A 24,950-nucleotide genomic window follows, 5' to 3' on the forward strand; every position below is an offset into this window, starting at 1 on the left:
CTTGTCTTTAGAATTTTAAGATATTTAGCTTGAACAAAAATAACCATGATTTTATTTATTCAGTTATTAGATTTTAATAATTAAATAATAAATTAAAAAATTTTTTATCTAGAGATATTAATTTTTATTTCTAATTAAAATTTTTCATGAATTTTTAAATAAATGTATTGCAAGTACTTAACATTATTTTAAACAATGCTGAGTATTTTTAATACGTTTTATCAGATCACTTGGTTAATTAATGTAAAAAAATTAATAAATACAGGGTATCTGCATGCGTGGAAAGTTATGAGAAATCATGGAAAGTCATGAATTTCGGTATTGACCAAAATTTGTCATGATTTTAACTTTTTGTTAAAAAAAAAATCATGGTAAGTCATGGATTTAGGTTGCCGAAAAATCTAATTTTTAAAATGTAATTTCCATGGTGTTCTGAATATCTGAATTTGTAACAAAATCCCCACTCACTGTCATATTTTATTAAAATATAAAATGTTTTTATCATGTTCTTTAAAAATTATGGTGTTCTTTCAAAAAATGAAAGAAAAAACATCATTTCTAGAGCAAATTATCTTTTAAACTTCTGTGATTTCAATATTTTTGTTATTATTTATTTTTTTTATTTTATCAATTTAAAATTCTAGCTAAAGCAAGTCAGACATTGGCAAATTTTTTTTATTCCGAAATGAGAACAGAAAAGTCAGGAGTATTTCTTTCCTTTCCGATGAACAAGAAAAGTATCTTTAGAATATAATTCTGCAGTAAAAGGGGGGGGGAATTATTTTGCTTTTGTATTTTTTTCAGCTATTTTATTGCTTCAACTCTTTCTTTACTCTGTTTTTTTTTTAGTTTAAAATCAATAAATATGAAGATGCAGAAGATAACAATTTTGATTATATCTATCATTTCAATTAATGTTATTATAATGCTTTTTTAAATTTATTGTTGTGTTTTTGTAACAGAAAATAGTAACTTCGTTAAATCATGAAAAGTTCTTGGAATTCGTCATAGAAATTCATGAATTAGACAGTCCAAAATGTGGCAGATACCCTGTAAATAAAATAAAATCCGAATATATATATTGCTTTTAATAAAAAAAAATTTCTTTTCTAATTTGCATTATTTTTGGAATAAGTGTTTCCGGACTGGGTACATCGTATCAATTCCTAGTAGATTGAATTACGATCCCAAAGTTTAAAATCGTTGATTGAAACTTGTACCGAAATGTTTTTTTTTTAAATTCGTAGAAGTTGACTATAAAAGTATCTTTAACTAAGCAACAAAAAAAATATTTATCTTTCAGGTTATACTGAATGTCGGCAATGCATATCAGGCAGTGACTGTTGTTCCTACAAACGGAGCGTCTGGTGAAGTCAGCTACATGTTTATTGTTGCTCAATCAGAGGATGACAAGGATCCGAGCAAAGATATGGATCTCGACATGTCTGTTTATGATTTCAATGAGGGAGAGAAACACGGAGAGATCGTGGCTGAAGAGGTTGCACCCGACGGCACCAAGACACGGACTATCCGTATCACTCAAAAAAAAAGTCAGATAGTTACCCAAGCACATATGTGTAACTACTGTAATTACACAAGTCCAAAAGTAAGCAGATTTTATCTTCACTTTTTGATGCTACAGATCTGGTTTTTTTTAAAGCATATAATTGTTTCTTTTGGTAGTTATTGCTACTGATTTCTGCACCGTTTTTGAAATTCCACTCACAATTTTTATACTATATATAATACATAGCGTTTTTAAAAAGTGCTTTTTTTTGTTTTTTAAAAGCCCTCAAAGGTGCTTTTTTCATTGGGTGTTTTTAAAAAGTGCTTAATTTTCCTTTTTCGAAAATGAGGATTTTTTCTTTACCATGTCTATTTTCTCAACGTTTTAAGCAAAAATGTGCTTTTTACGTTGTTTTATTCAACGTTTTCACAATTTATTCAACCACAATCTATTTCGGCATCCCTTCGGCCCATAGCGTATGAAAGAACCCATCTTTTTACATGTTTGATGAAAGACTTGCGAGTTCACGTGTGCGTATTCTGAGCTGGGTTCTACGAGATTCTTGCACTCTCATGTGCATCGCTGCTGCATTTTGCAAGATATTATCAATTTCAGGCTTCATTTCCACCCTCTGATACCGAACCGAAGAACTTCTTGATCTTTTTATAATGGCTAATATAATCAAGAAAAGAGTTCTTTGTCAGAAACTGGTTATTTTATCATGAAAAAATCTTAGTAATCATGTAAAGTCTTAGTAATTTTTTTTTGCATTTTATTAATGTATATAGTGTTTAAAAAAAGTCCGATTTCAATGTCTATCTGTTATTGCCTTTTCGGCAGTTATTCTCATATTGCCGCAGACTTTGTTTCTTAAAATTCCGCTTTATTTTTTCATTCAAAATGTGAAAATAATATCGGCTATATTTTATGTATTGATGATAAAAAAAATTATTATAAACGAATCATTTTTAGATTTCTCCATTTGAATTTTAGGAATTTTAATTTTTGCTCATAAAAATGATCGTTTATTATTTAAAAATTTTTTATTTGATTTAACAGAAATATGCATGAAAAAAATTAGTATTAAATAAATTGCACACAGATGAAAATTTTTATTTGAAAGCAAACCATTCTAAAAAATTTCAGATGATTTCTTATTCCAGAAAATGCATGTTTGCACAATCAGAATGTTCTATGAATTGTTAATTTTATGGGATGAGTTGTTAATTTCATGGGATGTGATCCTCCAATTCATAATGCTTGAGACCTTTTAATTGTTTTTAAACAGACATTGCCAAGGTGAAAAATATTTTACTAGAATTTCATCCACATCCTTTTGTATTGAATATCTAATTGTGTCTCTTGAATATCAATAATTGATAACAATTTAATGTTATACAATAATTAATAAATACAATAATTAATAAATATAACAATAATAATAAATTTGTTATAACATAATATTTAATTATTACAATAGGTGATTTTTTGCGACATTCTAAATAAGTACTAATAATATTTTGTTTGCAAAAAATGATTATAAAAAAATTGTCATAATGAATTATTTTAAAAAATTGCAATTAATTAATTTTGATAATGGATACAAAAAGTTTTATGTTAAAATGCTAAATTAATCTAGCAAGGTACTTATTCATATAGGAAAAGCATGAATCGCCTTATTATTATTATTGACACCAACTTTAACTTAATTTTCAAAATAAGCACTATTGCTATTATGTTAGTTGGTATTTTTAATTCAGTACTAAATATGCTGTGATTGGTATCAAGATACCTCTGTGTAAATCAGTTTTTACCGCCCATTGAAATGGATATGCAGATAAGAATATTGTTGATTATGATAATTTTTGAGTCTCAGGATTGATATCGAGCAATAGTATTATGCTAAATGGTACTGAATATAATTATCTTAATTTTATAAGAATGAACTTCTGAAAATATGATTTGCTTAATCTGATTACATTAAACCATCAGAATAGGCAACAAATAATAAAAGTTTTAAAAAAATGCAATTGTTTAGTTTAATTGTATCTCTATATGTATTTCAGTTTTGTGTATGCTTTTGTAATGTTAAACAATACTGATTTAATGATCATTTACTTTTTTTTTAACCCCATTCTAAGAAGTAATAATTTAAACTGAGTGAGTTATTAATAATTTAAACTGAAGTAATTATTTCATCCTATTAGTTATTAGTTACTATAAGTATAAAATTAAATTATTAGTAATTACTCAGGAAAAAACAAATAAAGTGTTAAAATTTATCAAGTTGCAAATTTGATTGATGGATACTTTTATTCGGGTTACAATAAAATTGTATGAATTATTTATTTGTTTAAGAAAAGTTTTTTTTATTTTTAGTTTTCATATACTACACTCATTAGTCAGTGATGAGATTCTTCCACGGATTTCCGCTTTTTCTCAGATTTTTCCATTTTTCCCGCTAATTTCCGCTGAAATTATTGCACAAGTTAAAATATTTTATGAGGAATTTAATTTTCCGTGGAGCAAAATTATTGAAGTCCTCATTCCTCCCTCTGAAGTTTCTCTAAAAATCATTTCCTTGGGATAAAACTGGTTGACCTTTATACAGGGATGAGATTTTTTTCGCTTTTTGCCTCTCGAATTTCAGCCTTTTTATCAAAAACTCAGATTCTCTAAACGTTTCGTTTTTTATTAAAAATTTATTTATAAATATCCCGTTTTTTTTTTAAAATTCAGTCGTTGAAGTCAAATAATTATATTTATTTTACGATTTTCAAAGAAAAAGAGAAAATTCAAACTATGTCCTAGCTGCTAACCCTTCCGCATTTTTACTTATATTAGCTATATTCTCCGATTTCACGCACTGAAAATAAAATTTTCCGTATTTTTTATTCGTCGGCGGGATAACTCGTATTTTCGCAATTTAGATGTCGCTGCTTCTCATATTCAGGAATGAAAGCAAAAAAAAAATAGAGGTGGATTTGCGGTGAAAATATTTATTTGCTCATTCAATTAATCTTGTAAATTTTTATTTATTGTGTAAACAAAAAACAATTCAAACAAGCCTTTTAGAAATCCCAAGTCCAGACTCTGCAAGCATCTCGATTTTTATTCACGCGATTTTAATATCAATCATCGATTTTCGTATTTACCTGATTTAAAAGTTGCGCATTGCAATTCTTATTTGCGCTTTTTAAATATCGTATATTATGACTCGTATTTACGAGATTTAAAAATCTATTATCGTGTTTTGCATTTTTAAAATCGCAATTTTATTATCATACATCGATTTTCGTATTTACCTGATTTAAAAGTTGAACGTTGCGATTCTTATTCAGGCCATTTAAATATTGTACATTGCGATTCTTATTTACGAGACTTAAAAAATCAATATCGCGATTTGTATTTGCGTGCTTTTAAAACCCTATGTAGTTACGCGAGCTTAAAATCCAATGTCGTGATTCGTTTTTGCGGTTGTAATATCGCGCGATTTTAAAATTATGCATCTTGATCTAAAAATTATGCATCATGATTTGTATTTTCGCATTTTTTAAATTCGATGTAAAGTTTCATATTCACGTGATTTAAAAGCCTCATATTGGGATTTATAATCACATGGTTTACAAGTTTAAAAATCACACTTTTTTTGTCAAATTTTTGTTTATATATATATGTATATATATTCTTGGATTTCCTCTTTTTTACTTTCTGACTACTCTCATCCCTGATTAGTATAAACAAATTTAAGAAATATTTCTATATAATATGAAATAGTTATAAAAAAAACTACAAAAAATTGATCGATTTACTATATTTACACAACAAGCCCATCACATACCTGCCAAGTCTCCTGTTTTTTTAACGAAGACTTCTTTTTTTACGACTCTCCCTTGTTTTCCCATATGTTCTGAAATTTTTCAGTTTTAGGTGAAGAAATGTTTTTTGTAAAAAATTTTCTATAAAATTTTCATTAGTGGCAAAAATACTTCTTATTCCTCAACAGATGGTGCTATTGCCAGTACTGCAGTATGTTGAGTGTTAATAGTTAAAGTAAATATAAATAATGGTTTTAAAAAATCTTCTTTAGATTAAGATTTATATACATATTTTTTACTTCGCTAAATGTAATGTAAGTGCTTATATTATTTCCAATTTTGAATTTCTCTTTTTGACTTGCATGATTATGTATGATGTATCAAAACTTTACTCATAGCCAATAAAATGTCGCTAGTAAAATCTCCGTTATTTTATTTCCCCAATGTTGTCAGGTATGCCATCAAGTATTTAAATCAACTTTTGAGTTTTATTGAAAAAAGTTGTATAGTTATTTCAAAAGTGTAATTTTGTTTTTATTTTTCAGCGTTATCTGCTGTCACGTCACATGAAGTCTCACTCGGAAGAGCGTCCTCATAAGTGTGGTGTTTGCGAAAGAGGTTTTAAGACTCTTGCTTCATTACAGAACCATGTTAATACTCATACTGGGACACGACCTCACTGCTGCAGGGACTGCGATTCATCGTTCACCACATCTGGAGAGCTTGTGCGGCACGTGCGATACAGGCACACTCACGAAAAACCCCATCGTTGTACTGAATGTGATTATGCCAGTGTGGAGCTCAGCAAATTGAAACGTCACATGCGGTGCCACACGGGCGAGCGACCGTATCAATGCCCTCACTGTACTTATGCCAGTCCAGATATGTACAAGCTAAAGCGCCATCTAAGAATCCACACTGGTGAAAAACCGTATGAATGTGATATATGCCAGGCACGATTTACTCAGTCAAACAGCTTAAAGGCTCATAAATTGATACACTCTGGCAACAAGCCGTCTTTTCATTGTGATTTCTGCCCAACAACTTGTGGCAGAAAAACAGATTTAAGGATTCATATGCAGAAACTACATACTAGTGACAAACCTTTAAAGTGTAAGCGCTGTGGAAAGACCTTCCCAGATCGTTATTCCTATAAGGTAATTCTTTCTTTCAAGTTTTTTTTAAAAAATAGTTACAGATTTGTGTTCATTAACCCCTTAACAGTGACATGTATTTCAGAAAAATGGAGAAAAAAATGTCATTGTTTAATTTTGTTCTTTATATTAAACAAAATTTTGCAGCTGAATATAACTTGTGTAATATAATATAAAAACACAACAATATAATTTTCAATACATAAATTTTACAGTATGGTATATCACAAAACCCCCTCTCACATTTCTCTTCCTCAACTGAAGTCTTAAGCAATAAAACTATAGGACCACTAATGCCATCTATTAGGAAAATACTGAATTAAGTACTCTAAAGTAGAAACGAACTCAGCTCGAGCTTCACAACATAGAAACATTAATTTTATCACAAATACTGCAAGTAGGAGTTGTCCAACTGGATTTGCACGACACTGGCAAGGGGTTAAAGATGGAATGAAGCTCTGCTCTTTGGAATCAAAATCCATTCTATAATAAATATATTTTACTAAATTTTTAATTTACTGAGAAATAAATAAGTTGCATTGCATTATATTTAGTTAATAATTGTATGAAAATTTTCAATTGTTTTAAGATGAAGCTATTAAATTATTGCAGGAAACCAGGGGTCTGTCAAGAAGAAATTTGGGTCCATTAACGGACACTTCATAAAATATCTTTTCATAAAACGGACCATACTCAAAATAATTCATCTATTAATCGGACTCTCTAAATTAGTAGCAGCAACTGTTGAGCAGAATCTTGTATCTATTTACAATTTAAAAACTTTTTAAAAAGGTTTTTAGCAATTTTTGCAATAACAGGACCCTATTTGCACAAATTCACAAACGCAGGACCCTGGTTTAAAGAATGTGACTTAACACTTATTTTATATTCACAAATTATGAATAGTTTTTTCACAATTTTACAAAAACAGGACCTTTCGCAAAATGTCTGGACTGACCCCTGGAAACATTCTTTAAACATTTCCATTACCAGCTTTGAAATGTGTAAAAACATTAGTGTCGTTATTTTTATAATCTACTGGCCAGTAATGAGAATCCTTAAGAAATTCCTCTTGAAATTAGATTTTATTTAATAGTTATCAATATAGTATATTTCAGATTTTTTGATTATATTAATTTTTCAATTTTATAGTCATTGATCAAGATAATCAACAATTACCTAGGATTGTAAAATATGCAGAGAATTGCCAAAAAGTAAATTAAAGCCGAATTTTTAATACCTTAATTGGGGATATTAATTAAAGAATGCAGTAAGCTAAAAATGTTATATGAAACTAAGATTATTAAAACCTATAGACTCTAATGCAATGATATATTTTATGACCGTCGTTGAATATTATGTAACTGCAGTTTACCAAAACGGGTAAATCAATTACTAAAAGTATTAATAAATTTATTTATTATAAAAAGCTACATGAAAATAATTTAAGTTTGTCTAAAGGATATTACACAAATAATTTGAAGAATTTAAAATTATAAATTATTTTGTCACAGTTTTTCCCCCCTTTAAACATTTTAACTATCCCACATACATTTTCTATGCAATCAATGTAAATTTTGAAAGAAAAATTTACATTGATTGCATCATTAAATTTTAAGCAAATTGTGAATCAAGAATTTGTAAAATTTTGAAATCTGCAAAGCAAATGAAATTGCATTAAAAGTTTTCCCAGTGTCACTGCGATCCTCTAATTTTCGTTGCAAAACGATAGCCAAGTTGAGTTCAATCAAATCATCTGGTTGTACGATCGACCGCTAACCATGGGATCGCTAAGAACTTTGTACTAAAGTGGCAGTTATACCTTTTCTCTTTGAGAGAGCAGCATGTATACAACTAAACACTGACTTTTTTCTACCTTTCTCCTTTTTGCTTCATATTCTCTCATACTGCAAAGTTTTTTTTTTACATGTGTGGATACTTTTATTTATATTACAATAAATATTAAAGTATCTGTAAAATTTAAAAATCCACACCAATGTATCTGTGCACGCGTGTGTCAAAATTATCTAACTATGTGTATCAATATTCGTGTATTTTCAACTACAACTTTATTGATTTAAAAGTTTGTAAAATATGCAAGAGTTTTGTTGTTGCATATTTTTATTAAACCGACTTTTCTTCTTCTTTTTTAATTGAATTGCGTGTAAAGTTTTTTTTAATGAATAAAAACTATTGCTACATATTTTAGTGTTTAATAAGTGTCATTATTTTGCAGCTGCATTCAAAGACCCATGAGGGAGAGAAGTGCTTCAAGTGTGATTTGTGCCCCTATGCATCTATTTCGCAGCGACACCTCGAATCTCACATGCTGATTCACACAGATCAAAAACCTTTCCGATGTGACGAATGTGATCAGGCTTTTAGACAAAAACAATTGTTAAGACGTCATAAAAATCTTTATCATAATCCAAATTATGTTGCTCCTTTACCAAAAGAGAAAACTAATGAATGCTCTGAATGTAAAAAAGCTTTCCGTCACAAGGCAAGTATATCGTCTAATGTTTTTTTAATAATTTTTAAAACATTTTGATGTGAGTTCATGACTATTAAGATCAGAATGTTTATGTTACAATCCGTAACTGCCATTGTTTCTAATGTTAAATATAGTGCTATATTCAGGGTATCTGCGCATCTGGAAAGTCATAGATTTCTTTATCAAACAAAATTTGTCATGATTTTAGCCATTTTTTAAAAAAAATCATGGAAGGTCATGGGCTTAGGTCACCGAAAAATCTTATTTTTAAAATGGAATTTATCCCCGTCCCACCCAATTTCACAGTGTTCTGATGTTCCAAATATCTAAATTTGGAGCAAAACCCAACTGATAATCATATTCTATTAAAATATAAATTTTTTTTATCCTGTTCTTCAAAAATTATGGTGTTCTTTCAAAAAATGAAGGAAAAAGCATCATTTCTAGAGCGAAATATCTTTTAAACTTCTGTAATTTCAGAATTTTTTTATTTATTATTTATTTTTTATTTTATCAATTTAAAATTCTAGCTTAGGCTTTTTATATTACACTTACTTTAAAGAAGAAATAAAACAGCTTAAAATAACTACATACGTCAGTCAGTATTTAGTTATTTGCTTTTGTGTATTTTTTCAGCTATTTTATTGCTTTTTATTTCTTTACTCTGTTTTTTAAGTTTAAAATCAATAAATATGAAGATGCAAAGTATAACAGTTGTGGTTATACCTATCATTTCAATTAAAGTTATTATAATGCTTTTTTAAATTGATTGTTGTGTTTTTGTCGGAGAAAATAGTAACTCCGTTAAGTCATGCGAAATTCTTGGAATTAGTCATGAAAAGTCATGTATTTGAAAATCTAAAATGTAGCAAATACCCTGTCTATATTACAAACAGTAACTGCCATTGTTTCTAATGTTTAATTTAATGCTATATTTATTTTGCTGTGCAGAAACTATAATACTTGGAAATGCAAAGTTGCAAGAAAGTATAGAAATATTCACTTAGCATGTGATGAAAAAATAGGTTATGATATTTTTTTAAATCAGTAATTCGTTATTCCACTTACCACTTGTCAAATATGCCAAAAACAGTAAGCGGAAACGAAAAATGAGTTATTATGCATTCTAAGAACACCATATTTATTCAGTGCAAAGAAGAAAAAAATTTATAAGCAAAATACCATGTATGTTTGCTACATGTATACATAACATCTAACAACATGTATAACACATATATGTTTAATATCTACTTTATTAGTAGTTCAGGGATGAGATTTTTCCGCTTTTTAGCGGATTTCCGCTTTTTTCACTTCTCTTAAATTTCAGCTTTTTTATCAAAAATTTAGATTTTCTAAAAATTTCACTTTTTTTTATAAGTATTCAGCTTCTTCAGAAAATTTACTGATTTTCAACGAGAAACAGAAAATTTAAACTACATAGCTACCAATCCTTTCTCATTTTGACTTATTTTAGCTATTTTCTCCCCTTTTACACTCAGCAGATAAGATTTTCCGAATTTTTTACCCGCCCTCCAGATAGATCCGATTTTCATAGTTCAAACGACGCTGCTTCTGACAAGCCTTTTAGAGGTCCCAAGCCTGGAATCTGCTAATATCTCAATTCTTATTCACACGATTTTAATATCAAACATAGCTTTTCATATTTGCGTGTTGCGATTCTTGTTCACGCGATTTGAATATTGTACGTTGCGATTCTTATTTACAAGATTTAAAAATCTAATATTGTGATTCGTATTTACGCCTTTTAAAAAACCTTTGTAGTGATTTGTATTTACGCCTTTTTAAAAACCTTTGTAGTGATTCGTATTTACGCCTTTTTAAAAACCTTTGTAGTGATTCGTATTTACGCCTTTTTAAAAACCTTTGTAGTGATTCGTATTCACGCAAGTTTAAAATTCAATGTCTTGATTTGCTCATGTGGTTTATAATATCAAACATTGATTTTCGTATTTATACGTGATTTTAAAATAAGGCATTGGGATTCGCATTCACGCATTCTAAAAATTATGCATCATAATTCGTATTTATGCGATCTAAAAATTATGAATCATGATTTGTATTTATGCATTTTAAAAATTCTATATCCCAGTTTGTATTTTCTCATTTTCAAAATCGTATATCTAGTTTCATATTCATGTGATTTCAAAATCCATAATTGTTATTCATATTCACACAATTTTAAGATCAACTATCGCGATTCTGTAAGAAGTAAATTTTTTTAAAAATTAATTACTATAAAGGTGTTTTTCTTACGACGATTATTAGTATATGTAAGTGTTACAACATCAGAGAAACTGAAAGGGAATATATTCAAAACTTACATTCTGTGCTTGCAGAGAAGAAAAAATAGGATTTGTCACAAGATGTTTGAAGATGGACTAACGACTAAATATGGCAAACATAAAAGATATAGCAAACAAAAGCAATCACTTAAAAAGGGATTTAATTAAAAAAAAATTTTTTTAGAAAAAGAGTTAATTAACTCATCATCAAAATTTTATTTATAGTTGCTGTTATTTATGCTATAAAATTCAAAATTCTTATCAAATAAAAAACAATTATCTAAACAGTTGCTGATTGTCATGTAATTTTTCAAACTAAAAGAGCAATTTTTGTATGTTAAGGAGTTACTATATATTTCTACTTCACTTGATATGTTTCAGAGGGCTCTAGTTAGATTAGACTATAATATGAACATAATGATTAGGTCCATCATTAAAGTTTTTCTTCCAATATAATTTAAAAAGTAATATAACTGATATATTTGCTATAAATCACATAACAGTATTTATTAAAAGAAATGAAATATTAATGTATATTCTCAGTAGTATTAATTTGCTATACCAGGTAGTTTTTCAAGTAATATAATTTCCAGCTTTATTTTTTCAATTGGTAATTTTTATTTTCACTAAATGTTAAGTATCAATGTAATCATTTAGATAATAATAGATTAGTACACAATTGTATGTCAACACATTATTTATTACCTTAAACTGTCTGGAATTTATTATTAAAGGGTTGCTCTTGCGTAAAATTTACTAAAGTGGAAATTCAGCTTTTTTGCCTTTTGGCTAATCTCATCCCTGGTAGTTGAAGTTGAAAGATACTATTAGACTGTTAAAATAATTCTGACTATTACATTATTGCCTTGATTCAGGAGTTTGAAAAGTCTCAGTTAAAAGCTTTTGTTTTTCAAATATCTCTTCTTGTTTAGAAATTCCTTGTTTAGTCTATCAGTAGATAGAATTATTATGGTAGTGAATATTAATAAGTCGATAAAAAGTTAGAGAATTTATATTTTTAATGGGGCCATGCCTTCAGTTGAAAGCGACCTAGAAATTCTGAATCCTAAGGTTGTCCTAAGGTCCCATCCACATTTAGTGATGTTTTTTTACACAGAAAATCCCATATTTTGCATTACAAATAAAAGAATCCCAAGTTTTCTGATGTTTTCCATGGTCTCGATTTCCATAGAAATTTATTTGATATACCTGGAAAAGTCAGGGAATTTTTTTTGTAAAATTGAGCAGGAACTCTGATCACATTACAAGTAAAAGGATCAAAGTATCCTGATGAAAATATAGTCTTGATTTTCATTGAAATTTACCAGGAAATGTCAGGGAATTTTTTTCTGAAATTGTATGGGAACCCTGTATGTAATGATTCCTAAGTCTTGCAAACTATATAGCATTGACTATTGAAGCTAAAGTAAAAATTGCCATGAAGGGCACTCTGCAGCTTTTCCACTTGAAAAACTGTTTAATAAATGAACGCCGTTTTTTTAGGGCAATCTCATAAGGCATTTAGCGATACATGACCCAGAGGCATCCATGGCAGAAAAGGAGGAAGCCTTGCGAATCGGTGAGCCGAAAGGTCCCGGGGAACAACCAGATGGAGAGGAAGAAGAGTATTACGTTGAAGAAGAGGACGAGGAAGATGTGGATCAAGCTCCATTTCCTACTGGAACAGTTACTATATCTGATCAAGGAACTGTGCAGGAAACTGAAGATGGTCAACAGGTTATTAATTTTTTCTATATTTTTTTTTCTTCCATCCTTTTTTTTAATCTTTTATTTTAAAGGAAAGGAGAAAATTAATGTTAGTATCTATGGGTGATCCCCGTGGCAGAATCTAGGTGACATTGTTACAGAACATTACCGAGTTCTTGCAGAAAGGTTATTTCTTTTGGGAAGTAAAAATGATTTGGGTTTTCTTTCGGCAGAAATTTTTGAAAGTTTTATCTTTTCATCTGAATTATCTTCTAAAGATTCTTTCTTGCTCAGCGGAGTGGGGAAAAAATGCTTGTAATTTTTCTATTTTCATTTGAGAATAATAAAAAATAAAAGGTAATGAAGTAAAAAGTGTTCGTTTTCTTTTCTGCAGAAATTTTTGTTCCAATTTTTTTATGCAGTCATTACTATCGATTTTCAGTTTTTTTAAAATCCGATATTTTTAACACGATGTAATTTATTACAGCTACTTAATCTCGAAATGAAAACACTAATTTAGTAACCCTTTTCATAATCCGATACGCGTGATTTCGGCGTTGATCATTTTTTACAGTTGTTACTGCCCCAGGTTTTGCGATTTTTTAATTATTTCTTTTTAGTGTGATGATGATTCGAAAAATGCGAAACAGGAAATAATTGGTGTGTTTTCCCACTACAAAATGCGAGAATATCACCCACAGTATTAGAATTTAAAAAAATATTACATATTATATTTCATAATAAAAATTATTTTATTAGATACAAAAAGTTTTTTTTTTTCTTTTTCAATTTTTGAAGTTTGAATTTTCCTTGTTAATTAAAGCTACTTATAATTTCATTGAAATACATTCACACTAATCTTTGCATTTTGTAAGTAGATGTCTCATACATTTTTATAGGTTGTTGTTTTTGAAGTGATTCAACTTCACCCCCAAAATCAAGAGGAGAACATCCTGCCAGAACCACTAGAGCAACCTGACAATAGTGAAGCTGTTTCATTAACAACTCTACAAGATGTTGCTGAAGAAGACTGTTTTGCAAGTGCTGTAGCTGAAGCTATTGGTGAAGTTCCTCCCTCCCTACCTCACCCGTCTTCTCCAGGTGACAATAATAGTTTTGTTTGGAATAGGCTCAATATTAAGTTTTTTTTTCTTCTTCTTTCCATTGGGTTTAAACATGGTGCGTAGTCTATTTAAAGGTGCTTATTTTCGATCTTCGGTTTTTAAAAGCCCTTAAAGGTGCTTTTTTCATTGGGTGATTTTTATAAGTGCTTAATTTTCCCTTTTCGAAAATGAGTTTTTTTTTCTTTACCGTGTCAATTTTTGCCACATATTATGCAAAAGCGTGCTTTTCATATTGTTCTATTCAACTTTTTCACAATTCATTCAACCACAATCTATTTCAGTGTACCATCTGTCCACAGCGTACAAAAGCGCCAATCATTTTACAGTTTTGATGAAATACTTCCGAGTTCGCATGTGAGCTGGGTTCGGTGAGATTATTGCACTCTCATGTGCAACTCTGCTGCATTTTGCAAGGTATTCTCAATTTCAAGCTTCATTTTCCACCCTCTGAAATCAAACCGAAAAATCTCTTGATAATTTTTAAATGGTTAATGTAATCAAGAAAAGAGTTCCTTGACTTGAGTTACTGAGCTTGTTGAGCTGAGAGACCATTCATAAATTTTACTGAAGTAATTGAAGTATCTTATGTATTTCATCCAATATTTTGTTTCTGAATTTTTATGACTCTTGAGTGATATTATATAAAAATAAAAGAAAATAAACTGAATTTTTTTTATTTTTTTTTATCATGCAATTTATTACGAATTGGCGGCCATATGCTCGTTAGATGTGGAGACAAATTATTTCAAAAATTTGTTCTCATTATTTTGTTCACATTTTTTTTAATGTTTAGCTGCATTTAAAACTAGTAAATACTAATTATTTTATTTATTTAATTAAAAATATTTAACCAAATTTAAATTTTCGAAAAAAAAAGACACCTTTAAGTATGTTATTAAGGATTTATTTCAATTGAGATTTTAATGAGTAATGGCATTTTGAAACAACTTACTGAAAAAAACTGTCATTTTATATTTAATATTTTATGTATATTAAATAGATAAATTATATATATACAGTAGAGCGCCGATTATCCGAACTATGTCCGAATTCGTTGAACTTATTGACAATTTTTCTAAATTTGGAAAAATAAATAATACGCACTACATCTGAAGACCATATTTAATTCAGTTGATTCATTTAAAAAGAATAAGGGATATGGCTGCTCAAAAAAGAGCATCTTCTTTGAAACAAAGGTCTTCTCTGGATTTCCTTTGGAAAATAAGGAAAAATGTAAAATCAGTAATTGACAAAAAAAATTATTAAAAAGCTGAAATATGATTTTAAAAAAAATCAAAATGAAAAAAAGTTTTTTAAAAAAATTCATAAATAAAAAATATTGAAAAATTGAAAAGAAAAAAACTTTTAAACAAGCCAGTGCTATTTTAGATAGTACTGCCAGTCCTAACCCTGGAAAAAGTGTGAAAGGAAGTCAGTGCATAAATAACAGTCTTTTAAACTAGATTTTAAGCAACTTTCCAGTTATCCGAACCACGTTCGGTCCCGAGCAGTTCGGATAATCGGCGGTCTACTGTATATATATATCTATGTATACACATGCTGTTACAATTTTATATTTTATAAATCAAGTTATAAACATCATCAAAATTCATTCCCATTTTTTGCCAATATTTTTTAGTTCATTAAAATGGTGATATAATGAAAAGGAAAAAAAAGAAAAGGTGGACTTATTCCAATTTCACAAATAATAGTAAACATATTCATTTTATTTTCCTAAAAATATTATTAAATTAATTATATAGTGCTAAGTATATTAATAATTAGGATTTTGAAGAAATTCATATTAGAAAATAAAAATTGGTGTAAAAGTAATTGCTGAAGTTATTCTTTCGTAGAATAATATTAAAAAAAAAAAAAAAAAAAAAAAACATTTTTAGTCGAAAATTATTTTCATATAATATTTTCAGCTGGTACTGTTTTTTTTTATTTTGAGGAAAATATTCCACTTTTTTTTACTTTTTATTTGTTGTTCAAAAGCAATGTATTTCTGTAGCTCCTTCAACACCACGTCGAGGCAGAGGGAGACCCAGAAAAACTCCAATTGTTCCTCAAGAAGTATCCTTACAGCAACAGCAGGAAATAATCAGACAGATTAAAGGTAAACTTTAGAACAATCTTTCAGTCAGAGTAGTTATTTTTTAATCTCTTTCTTTCCTTTCATGCAACACTATTGAAATTGTTTCAAGATATGAATCAGAGGAGAGAGCAACTGAGTTCATGACCAATAATTGGCATTTTACTATTTTTCTAGTCATAGAGTGACAAGTTCAAAAGGATATTTTATGGAGAGTCCTTCCTCTCCTCACTAACTGTTGATCATTGGAAAGAAGCGAGGGGTTACATACCTACCCAGTTTCCTGTTTTTTAAGGAAAACTCCTGTATTTTACGACTATTTCCTATTTACCTGTATATTCTGAAATTCCTCTGCATTTGTTGAAGAAATTTTTTTTAAAAATTGGCGATAAAATATCAGCTAATGGCAAAAATACTTCTTATTCCTCAACAGATGGCTCTATTGCCAGTATTCTAGTATGTTGAGTGTTAATAGTTTAAGTAATTATAAATAATAGTTTAATAATATCTTCTTTAGATATAGATTTATATACATCTTTTTTATTTCGTTAAATGTAAGTGCTTATACTGTATCCACTTTTGAATTCCTCTTTTTGATTTACATGATAATGCATAATGTATCAAAACTTTATTCGTAGCCTAAGAAATTTCAATTGTAAAATCTCCGTTATTTCATTTCTCCAATGTTGGCAGGTAGCTCTTAGGAAACTGCGCTCTTGTTTGTTGTTATTGATTGATCTTTTTACAAATATTGTATTGTAATAACTGAACAGAATTTTTTTATTTAGATAGAGATTTTAAAATGCTGCCCCCTTTATAATTTAGTAATATGTTTTTCAGATGCACAGTGTGCAAAAAAAAAATGATCTAATGATCAGATTTTCTTGTATTCTATTTCTATTCTTTAAAGTAAATATCTTTGTAAAAAGGTAAATATTTTATTGTAGTTGAAGATGATTCTAAAGATGGTACTCCAACCCCCGGACGACCTGGAAGGAAGCGTAAGGCATCTGAAGTCCCTGAAATCTCTCCAGAAGCAAGTGATTCCGGAACAAGAGGAAGGCCACTTCGATCCTGTCGCTTAAGAAAAGGTAACATTCTGTACTCAGTATATTTCTAGTTGGAAAAAAAATTTACTCTTTGAAACATTTAAAAAAATTCTAGATAATCCAGGTTGATATGGCTTCCAAAAATTATAGATGGAAAGAATCTTTGTAAAAATAGTAAAATTAAATAACTATGTTAAAAAAAAAAGTGAATGCATATTACGAAAATATGGATTTTAATTGAAATGGCAAAATTTGATAGTAAAATAAATTCACCTCATGAATTATCGTTGAGTTACAATAAAGTATCATAAAATGTTAACTCACGTGTGTATTTGTAATTTGTGTACAATATCGGAGACTAGGAACGCAATATTTGAAAAATAATCTCATTTCTAAGGCACACTGAATTCATACGATAGAAAAATAATGAACCTTACAGATAAAAAGGTATTTAGATAATTTAAGTGGGTGCCAAATCAGTCTACAAAGGAAAATTATTTTGCTATAAAATTGAAAATTGTTTATGACAAATCTATTTCTTTTGCAACTGAAATTTGTTTTAATCTACACGCCCAAATCAAAAATTGTTTTAGTACTAATACTTACATATGTTAGTGTTGCCATTGTATGTCTGTTGTTTTTCTTATCTTTTTGACTCAATATCCTTAGATAAAAAAAATGTAAATCCATGCCTTTTGTTTCGTTTGTTAAGTGGCAGGAAAAAGTTTAATGTCATTTCCATGGTGCATAGCGTTTTTAAAAAGTGCTTAAAGGTGCTTATTTCTGATTATCGTGTTTTAGAAGCCCTTAAAGGTGCTTATTTTTGATTATCGTGTTTTAAAAGCCCTGAAAGGGGCTTTTTTATTGGGTGTTTTAAAAATTGCTTAATTTACCCTTTTCGAAAATAAGATTTTTTTCCTTCTTTTCCATGTCGATTTTCGCTGTTTATTATGCAAAAGTGTGGTTTTCACATTGTTCTATTCAATGCTTTCACAGTTCATTCAAACACAATCCATTTCGGCCTACCGTCGATCCTTAACTTATGACAGCGCTACTCATGTTACATATTTGATGAAATGCATCTACTACACAAGTGTATCAACTGAACTGAGTTCGGTGAGATTATTGCACTTGCATGTGCTGCATTTTGCAAGATATTCTCCATTGCTGACTTCATCGAATCCCAAAAATCTCTCGATCTTTTTATGGTGGATAATATAATCAAGAAAAAGAGTTCTTTTTCAGAAACTAGTTTTTTTATCATGATCATGTAAAGTTTTAGAAAATTATTTTGCATTTTGTTAATTTATACAGTGCTTAAATATATTTTTTAAGTGCTTAAAAAGTACTTAAAAGGTGCTTATTTTTTGTTGAGATTTGGCTACGCACCCTGCCTTTCAGAGTTGCCACTCCACAGGAAGAATGGGGAATTAAAAATCATCTAAAATGCAGAGAATTTTGAGTTTTTCCTAACAAACTTGGAAAATATGGGGAATTTTTTCCTCATTTTTGTTTTTTAAAAAGTGGTAACCACTCAACGCGCATTCTGTGGAATATTTAAGGATGATATTTCTGCTATATTAATCTATTTCGTTTATTATAGCATTATTTGTTTTAAGTAGGTTAAGCTGTTCCTTATTTCTTTAAGATTTTCCAGCAATTTAAACTAGTATAGTTAACCTGTTATAGCTCAGACAAGAGGACAGTGATTGTGTTTTTCCAGAGTTGAGTGGAAGTTTTTGCCCAACCCAGATGACGAGAGAACTCCTGTATTGGGAAGAAAAAAATTTCGTGGAGAACTTTTTTGATGGAACTAATCCGCATTTGCGTTACATCGGGAGGAAAACCACTAAAACCTTCCTCGGGTAGCCTGATGGCAAGGGGGACCCACGATCAATCTACACACTGAGGATATTTTTTCATCAGGTCGGTGTGAGCCGGATGCGGAATTTCCATCGACCAGCCATCGCTGGGATTCGAAACCCAGTTCACCTCATTGGAAGGCAAACGCGAGCGATCATGACTCTTTTTGTTGTGTTTGGAAAATTCTTATTAAATGAAAAATATTCTCTTTAGGAGATTCCCCAGCACCCGATATGATGCCTATGGTTCCAGAGCCAGCTCTGGAAGAAAGCATGAGTAATTTAGCAGACCTTAGTAATGATCCTGAAGGACTTGCTAAAAGAGAGGCAGAACTTGAACGTAGACGTCTTGAGCAGAAGCAGAAAGACATGGAAGAGTGCTTTGGATTTAATGATGTGAGTATTTCCTTTTACTACACAATTAAATAAGATGTAAGCATTTAGTAACTTTATAGGGAAGATAAATACAATCCTAGTGAGAGAAAAAAATGTTAGTACTCATCTGGTTCAAAATATAAGAATATAAGTTATAAACCCAATATAAGAAATTAAATATAAGATAAACCCCCTATGGCAGAATTTTTTTGGGCTTTCTGCAACAAACCTCTCATATCACTTATATCTTTCTGCAAGATGCTTTTAATGATAACAAATATACATGTTACTTACTAAATTTAAAGTAACAAAAACTTTGTGTTTACAAAAAAAAACCCTATTTGAATGAAATAAAATTGTTTTTAATTTTTAAATGAATATTTAATATTTTTTTTTTTAATTCTAATATCATGAGCAAGATTCTCACATTTTACTAAACAAGAAAACACATTAATTATTTCGCATTTCGTTATTTATCACATAAAAAAAAATTTAAAATCGTGCAATCTGTAACAGTGACTACCGAAAAAAGATTGACGTCGAAATCACGCGAATGAAATATACCCCGTGGATTTACAAGAATACCAGCGCAAACAAACGTTTCAAATAATCATTTGTTGAATCCTCGTTTCGAATTTCGCATACCATAATAATACCGGTATATTTCAAAAATTTGTGAGAATATAGATAATAACTGAGCAAAGAATAACATCAGGATTTCGAAAAAACAAAGCAAAAATTCTTAGCAATAACTGTCTTAAAGAACGAATGAAATACCTCTTGGATTAACGAGAATATCGAAGCAAAATGAGCTCATCAAAGAATGATTTCTGGAGGGGAAAAAAATCTTTCAACATTTCTGCGGGAAAACATTTTTTTACTTCATTGTTCTATATTTTTCATTCTTCTCAAATAAGAATAATATGGAACAAGGAAGTAAAAAAAAAAATTTCTGTCAATAAGAATGAAATCAAATCTCAAATAAGAATAATAAAAAAATCACAAACATTTCTTTTCCCTCAGATGTGCAAAAAAGCATTTTTTAATTATGATTTTATAGATTAAAAATTTCTGCAGAAAAACAAAATTCTTTTCTACTTCGGAAAAACCATATTCTTTACTTCTTAAAAGAAAATTCCTTCTGCGAGAACTCTGTAATATTCTGCGACAATGTTGCCATGATTCTGCTTGGGGGATAAACCCTGATATTAAATGTATGTATATAAGCTTGTTAGGTATTTAAATCCATTATTTTGCTGTGTTTAATAAAATTACTTTGCAGTTTGAAATAATAGAAATGCCCTCGCTCGTAGAATTTTTTAACATTAAGACGAAAATGCTATATAATGTAGGTACGTACAATGATCTACTACGATCACTTTGAGCCCCTTCTATAGTCCAAGATTGACTTGTGTCATTTTACAGATGGTTTAATTTGATTCGTGTGAATGCTTAATTTTCAGTGATAGTGTTTACTTGGTTCTTCACACGCTATAGCCTACCAACTATCTTGCTATCAAGAAAAGTTTTAGAGTCTGTTTCTGTGGAAAAAGAGATCCCATGAAGGGTATTTTAAAGCAAATGACATGGATACGTTTTCCGGATATCTAGTTAACGCACAACTTAAGTATTTCTTAATTTAGAAAGTCAGAAATATTATTCAAGCAGAAAAAGAAGAAAAAAAATCAGATATATGTGTTACCAAGACAGCACTTCATCAGGAGACACACTGCCTGCCAACACACATGAGCCTTTTCTGTTGTCAGTGGTAATACCAAAAACTGACAGTGCCCCGAGACCCCAAAGCAATTAGAGAAATCGAAATTTAAATGCAAAGAAAAATTAATGACAAACAAACACAATTTTAAAAGTACACAGAGTAAGACTTAACAATGATATGCTTACATGTAAGAAAAATAAATAAAGATAAAGTTACATATAGAATAACCAAAATAAAATATAAATTTCCAGAATACTTTAGAAATAAATGAAGTGCTGGCCCCTTTTGAAAATCTTGAAAAATAAAACAAAAAAACATTCAATGAGTAGAATTTGTAAAGAAATGCTGCCATAGATTTGCATCAGGAACAAAAAATCCTAAAACTCACCGCATAGGCCTATTTATGCTGTCTTCAATATCGGCAGAATTATTTGAATGTCTTTAAAATATTTTGAATTAAAATATCATAATTACAGTAGTTAAAAGGAAAATTATTATTCTCTAATGTAATTTTGAAATTCCCGGTTGCTCAAAGAAAATCTTTTTAAATTATTTACAAATAAATTTAAACCTATGTGTTTAACTAATAACATTAATCTTAAAAATCTCTTCTTTTATCGTATAATCCGATGAAAATTTTTGGTTATATTCAACTTCATAGGTTAATTTAAACTTCATGTAAGTCATCAGTTTATTAAAATATAAATTTTTAAAGTTTATTTTAGCATATTTTTCAATTCTTTATACCACATCAACTTATAGTCTAATAAGAAAAGGAATATTTTTGTTATCTTAATTTAACATAAATTGGGTTTTGTGTCAGTTTATTTATTTATAAGTTTGATTTCCTTAAATTTATGAGTGGGATTTAAAATTGAGTTTCATAAATTTCAATAAATTTTGATTTCTGTTATTTTTAACACAAATGCTAGTTCATTCGAGAATTGAGTAAAATCAAATGAGGGTTTTTTTTTTGTTAGAGAAAAATATATTATTAAAAAGTTTTAACAAAATCAAACATTTACTTTCTGATAATATTTTGTAAAAATTAATTTTGTGTTTATATATTTTAAGGATGAAGAGGAGACGGAAACTATCCTTGCGATGCCGGCCGTCCCGGGTGCTCAACCGTTGAACGTCATCGACAGTAACTTACTTATCTCTAATCATTCTGGGGCAACAACGTAACAAGTCTTGCCGTGTGTCTCATTCGAACAGACCAACTTTCTACTCTAGTGAGACAGTTCAACTCCACAATTATGTAAATAAAGACTTTTATATTTCACTTAGCTTAAGCATCCAATTGTGTCAGTGGCTTCTTGCAAAGGGAAGAATCAACCGTAAATATATATAGTATATATATTTTTAAAATTATTTAAAGCATTTGTTTTTAATCAGTATGTTTAATCACCTACCCGTGACTCAAATAGTTGATTCAATAATCGATTTTTTGTTAACGTCAGAGTACCCAATGAATACTCCTCAAGACTTATATAATATTTATTGTAAGAATTCTTATCTCTTTTATTTAAAAGCACCTGTTTTACATTATATATGTAATAAAATGTATCATATTGTAATATTGTTTAAGTAGGTATGTATTATTGATTTTTATGTCAATAAAAAATATTTTCTTCAGCTCGATTTTTAACAACATATGAATGAAAATATGAATTATTTTGATTTAATCTAAAATAACAATTCTTCCTAGATATTCTTTTAACTGTTAAACTTAGTTTTGAAATTAGGAATTGTAATAACATTTTACTATTATTTTCTTGCTAGCGCAATATGAATTTTAAAGAACTCATTTTAATTGTAAGAATGACATGCCAATAAAAAAGTATCATGTGCCTTTGTATAAAGTTCAATTTTCTTGTTTTATTTATTTTCCTTTTGCTAAGTTATGGAAAATAATAGCTTATATATCAATAATATATATATATATATGAATTATTGTAATTTTGTCCTTAAAAATAGATTTGTAGATTGAATACATTTAACGTCCTGAAATCAAGTTTTTATTAACTAACTCAGTTTTAACGTCATGCCCTGTTTTTGCAAATCTACATAATCACATATCAACAAAATATACCATTGCATGATGTTTGCAGTTATTGGGTACTAAATTCTAAATAGTCAAGTGCATCTGCTTGATGAATAACTCAACTTGTTCTAAAATTAACTTGTTCCTGTTTTAAATGTTCTAAAAAAATCTTTCACCGAAATGAAATCTGCCCATATTTGGGAGGTGTAGAATTAATATGTTATAATCAAAAGAATGGAATGTATTTTTAAGGTTTTAATTTTAATAGTTTAAAATTCTGTCTTTAGAGAAACACCTTTTTTTATCTCTTAAATTTTGTTGAAAAGTTGGACTGATGTACCAGTAATAAAATTGGATGTATGTTACTGATTTGATAATGCTAGTCAAAATCTACCATTCATATGCTTGGAACACAATTAGATTTTTATCTGAAAACCTGATTATTTTGCTGTTCTTAATTCCTTTTTCAATTGTGATTCACCAAATGTAAAGCATTTACATTTTTGTTTTTCCTCAATCTTAATGCAAATTTTACTAGTTTTATACTTAATAGAAATTTTATTCTTTATACAAATTTTGACAGATTCCTATAATACATAATAAGAAAAGTAAATACAGAACAATCCTGCATCTTTCTAACTTAAAATCTAAAAAGACTTAAACTTTTTTTCTATACTTTCTATTTTTAAAAAAATTAATATATAACTTTTTTTTTTATATAGATTCTCTAAAATATAAAATAATATTTTAAAGAATAAGTAAAATATCCATTTGTTAGAGGTAAATTCTGTATGAAAAATTTATATATCTAAATGGAAATATCTTTCCTGTTTCTAATTATTTGAGGCAGATTTTTTATAAACTGTAAAGATCTATGTTAAAACAAATATTTCATGTGATTCAACTTTAAACAATTTTTTCAGTCTCTTCTACACAATTTTTAAAAAATTATTTGATTTTTCTTTCATGTAAACTGTGAGTAAATCGAAATTATATAAATAAATTAACATGTTTTCTATGGCTGATGTTTTGCATGAAAGATAATATTGGTTAAAGAAAGATACAAAATAAACTCTATTTCTGTATTTCATTAAGTTATATTTAGTCTTGTAACTTCCTAATAACGTAATTTGGTATACAATTTATGAATTTACAATAAATCAAATAACCCACACTTTCTTAATCATATTATTATTATTAGATTGTATCTAGTACTAAGTTGTTGTTTTTTTTTTTAAAAAAAATGGCTGAATAATTTATATTAAGTTTTGTAAATTTATTGAATTATGTAAACTTAATTTCAATATTTTTGTGTAAAGTTTTTCAATGAACATTTGTGTAAAGATTTTCATGTGTTTTGCATCTGGCACAATTGTGACTTATATGTGTATTTCATTAACCGAATATTGTTTAAGGGGGCTATCCATATATATATTCATCATTTTATAGAGTGCAAACAAACCATTATTGACAGGAATTAAGCACTGCTATTGACATGAATTATGGTTTGCAATAATTGTTTTAATTTAACCAATTAAGTGCTCCTATTTTAAAAACTTAATTCTAAAAGGGCTATATTTAAGCTACGGTCTATGTCTATAGTACGAACTCCCCTCATCAATTGCAGCTACGCTTCTAATTTATAACGACCAGAGTCCTTCTTGCTAACTCATGGACACAAGGTTATAATCCGAA

The 24,950-nt window shown here is 28.8% G+C and overlaps 1 protein-coding gene across 4 annotated transcripts in view; it reads left to right on the plus strand.

The window, feature by feature from the left end:
- LOC107441476 (uncharacterized) overlaps window positions 1-23,038 on the plus strand; it is a 42,388-nt gene extending 19,350 nt beyond the window's left edge. For all 4 annotated transcript variants that reach the window (XM_016054749.4, XM_016054752.4, XM_071178317.2 and 1 more), the window contains 9 exons: window positions 1,304-1,606; window positions 5,871-6,482; window positions 8,716-8,982; window positions 12,780-13,013; window positions 13,883-14,084; window positions 16,122-16,226; window positions 17,150-17,293; window positions 19,328-19,509; window positions 22,283-23,038. In XM_016054749.4, coding sequence (XP_015910235.1) covers window positions 1,304-1,606; window positions 5,871-6,482; window positions 8,716-8,982; window positions 12,780-13,013; window positions 13,883-14,084; window positions 16,122-16,226; window positions 17,150-17,293; window positions 19,328-19,509; window positions 22,283-22,396 — 2,163 coding nt within the window. In that variant the 3' untranslated portion in view covers window positions 22,397-23,038. The remainder of the gene's footprint in view (window positions 1-1,303; window positions 1,607-5,870; window positions 6,483-8,715; window positions 8,983-12,779; window positions 13,014-13,882; window positions 14,085-16,121; window positions 16,227-17,149; window positions 17,294-19,327; window positions 19,510-22,282) is intronic.
- Window positions 23,039-24,950: the final 1,912 nt, after the last annotated feature.

The sequence above is a fragment of the Parasteatoda tepidariorum genome, chromosome 6 (assembly GCF_982258835.1).
Source record: "Parasteatoda tepidariorum strain Cologne lab strain chromosome 6, Ptep-v5.0, whole genome shotgun sequence".
Taxonomy (NCBI): Eukaryota; Metazoa; Arthropoda; class Arachnida; order Araneae; family Theridiidae; genus Parasteatoda; species Parasteatoda tepidariorum.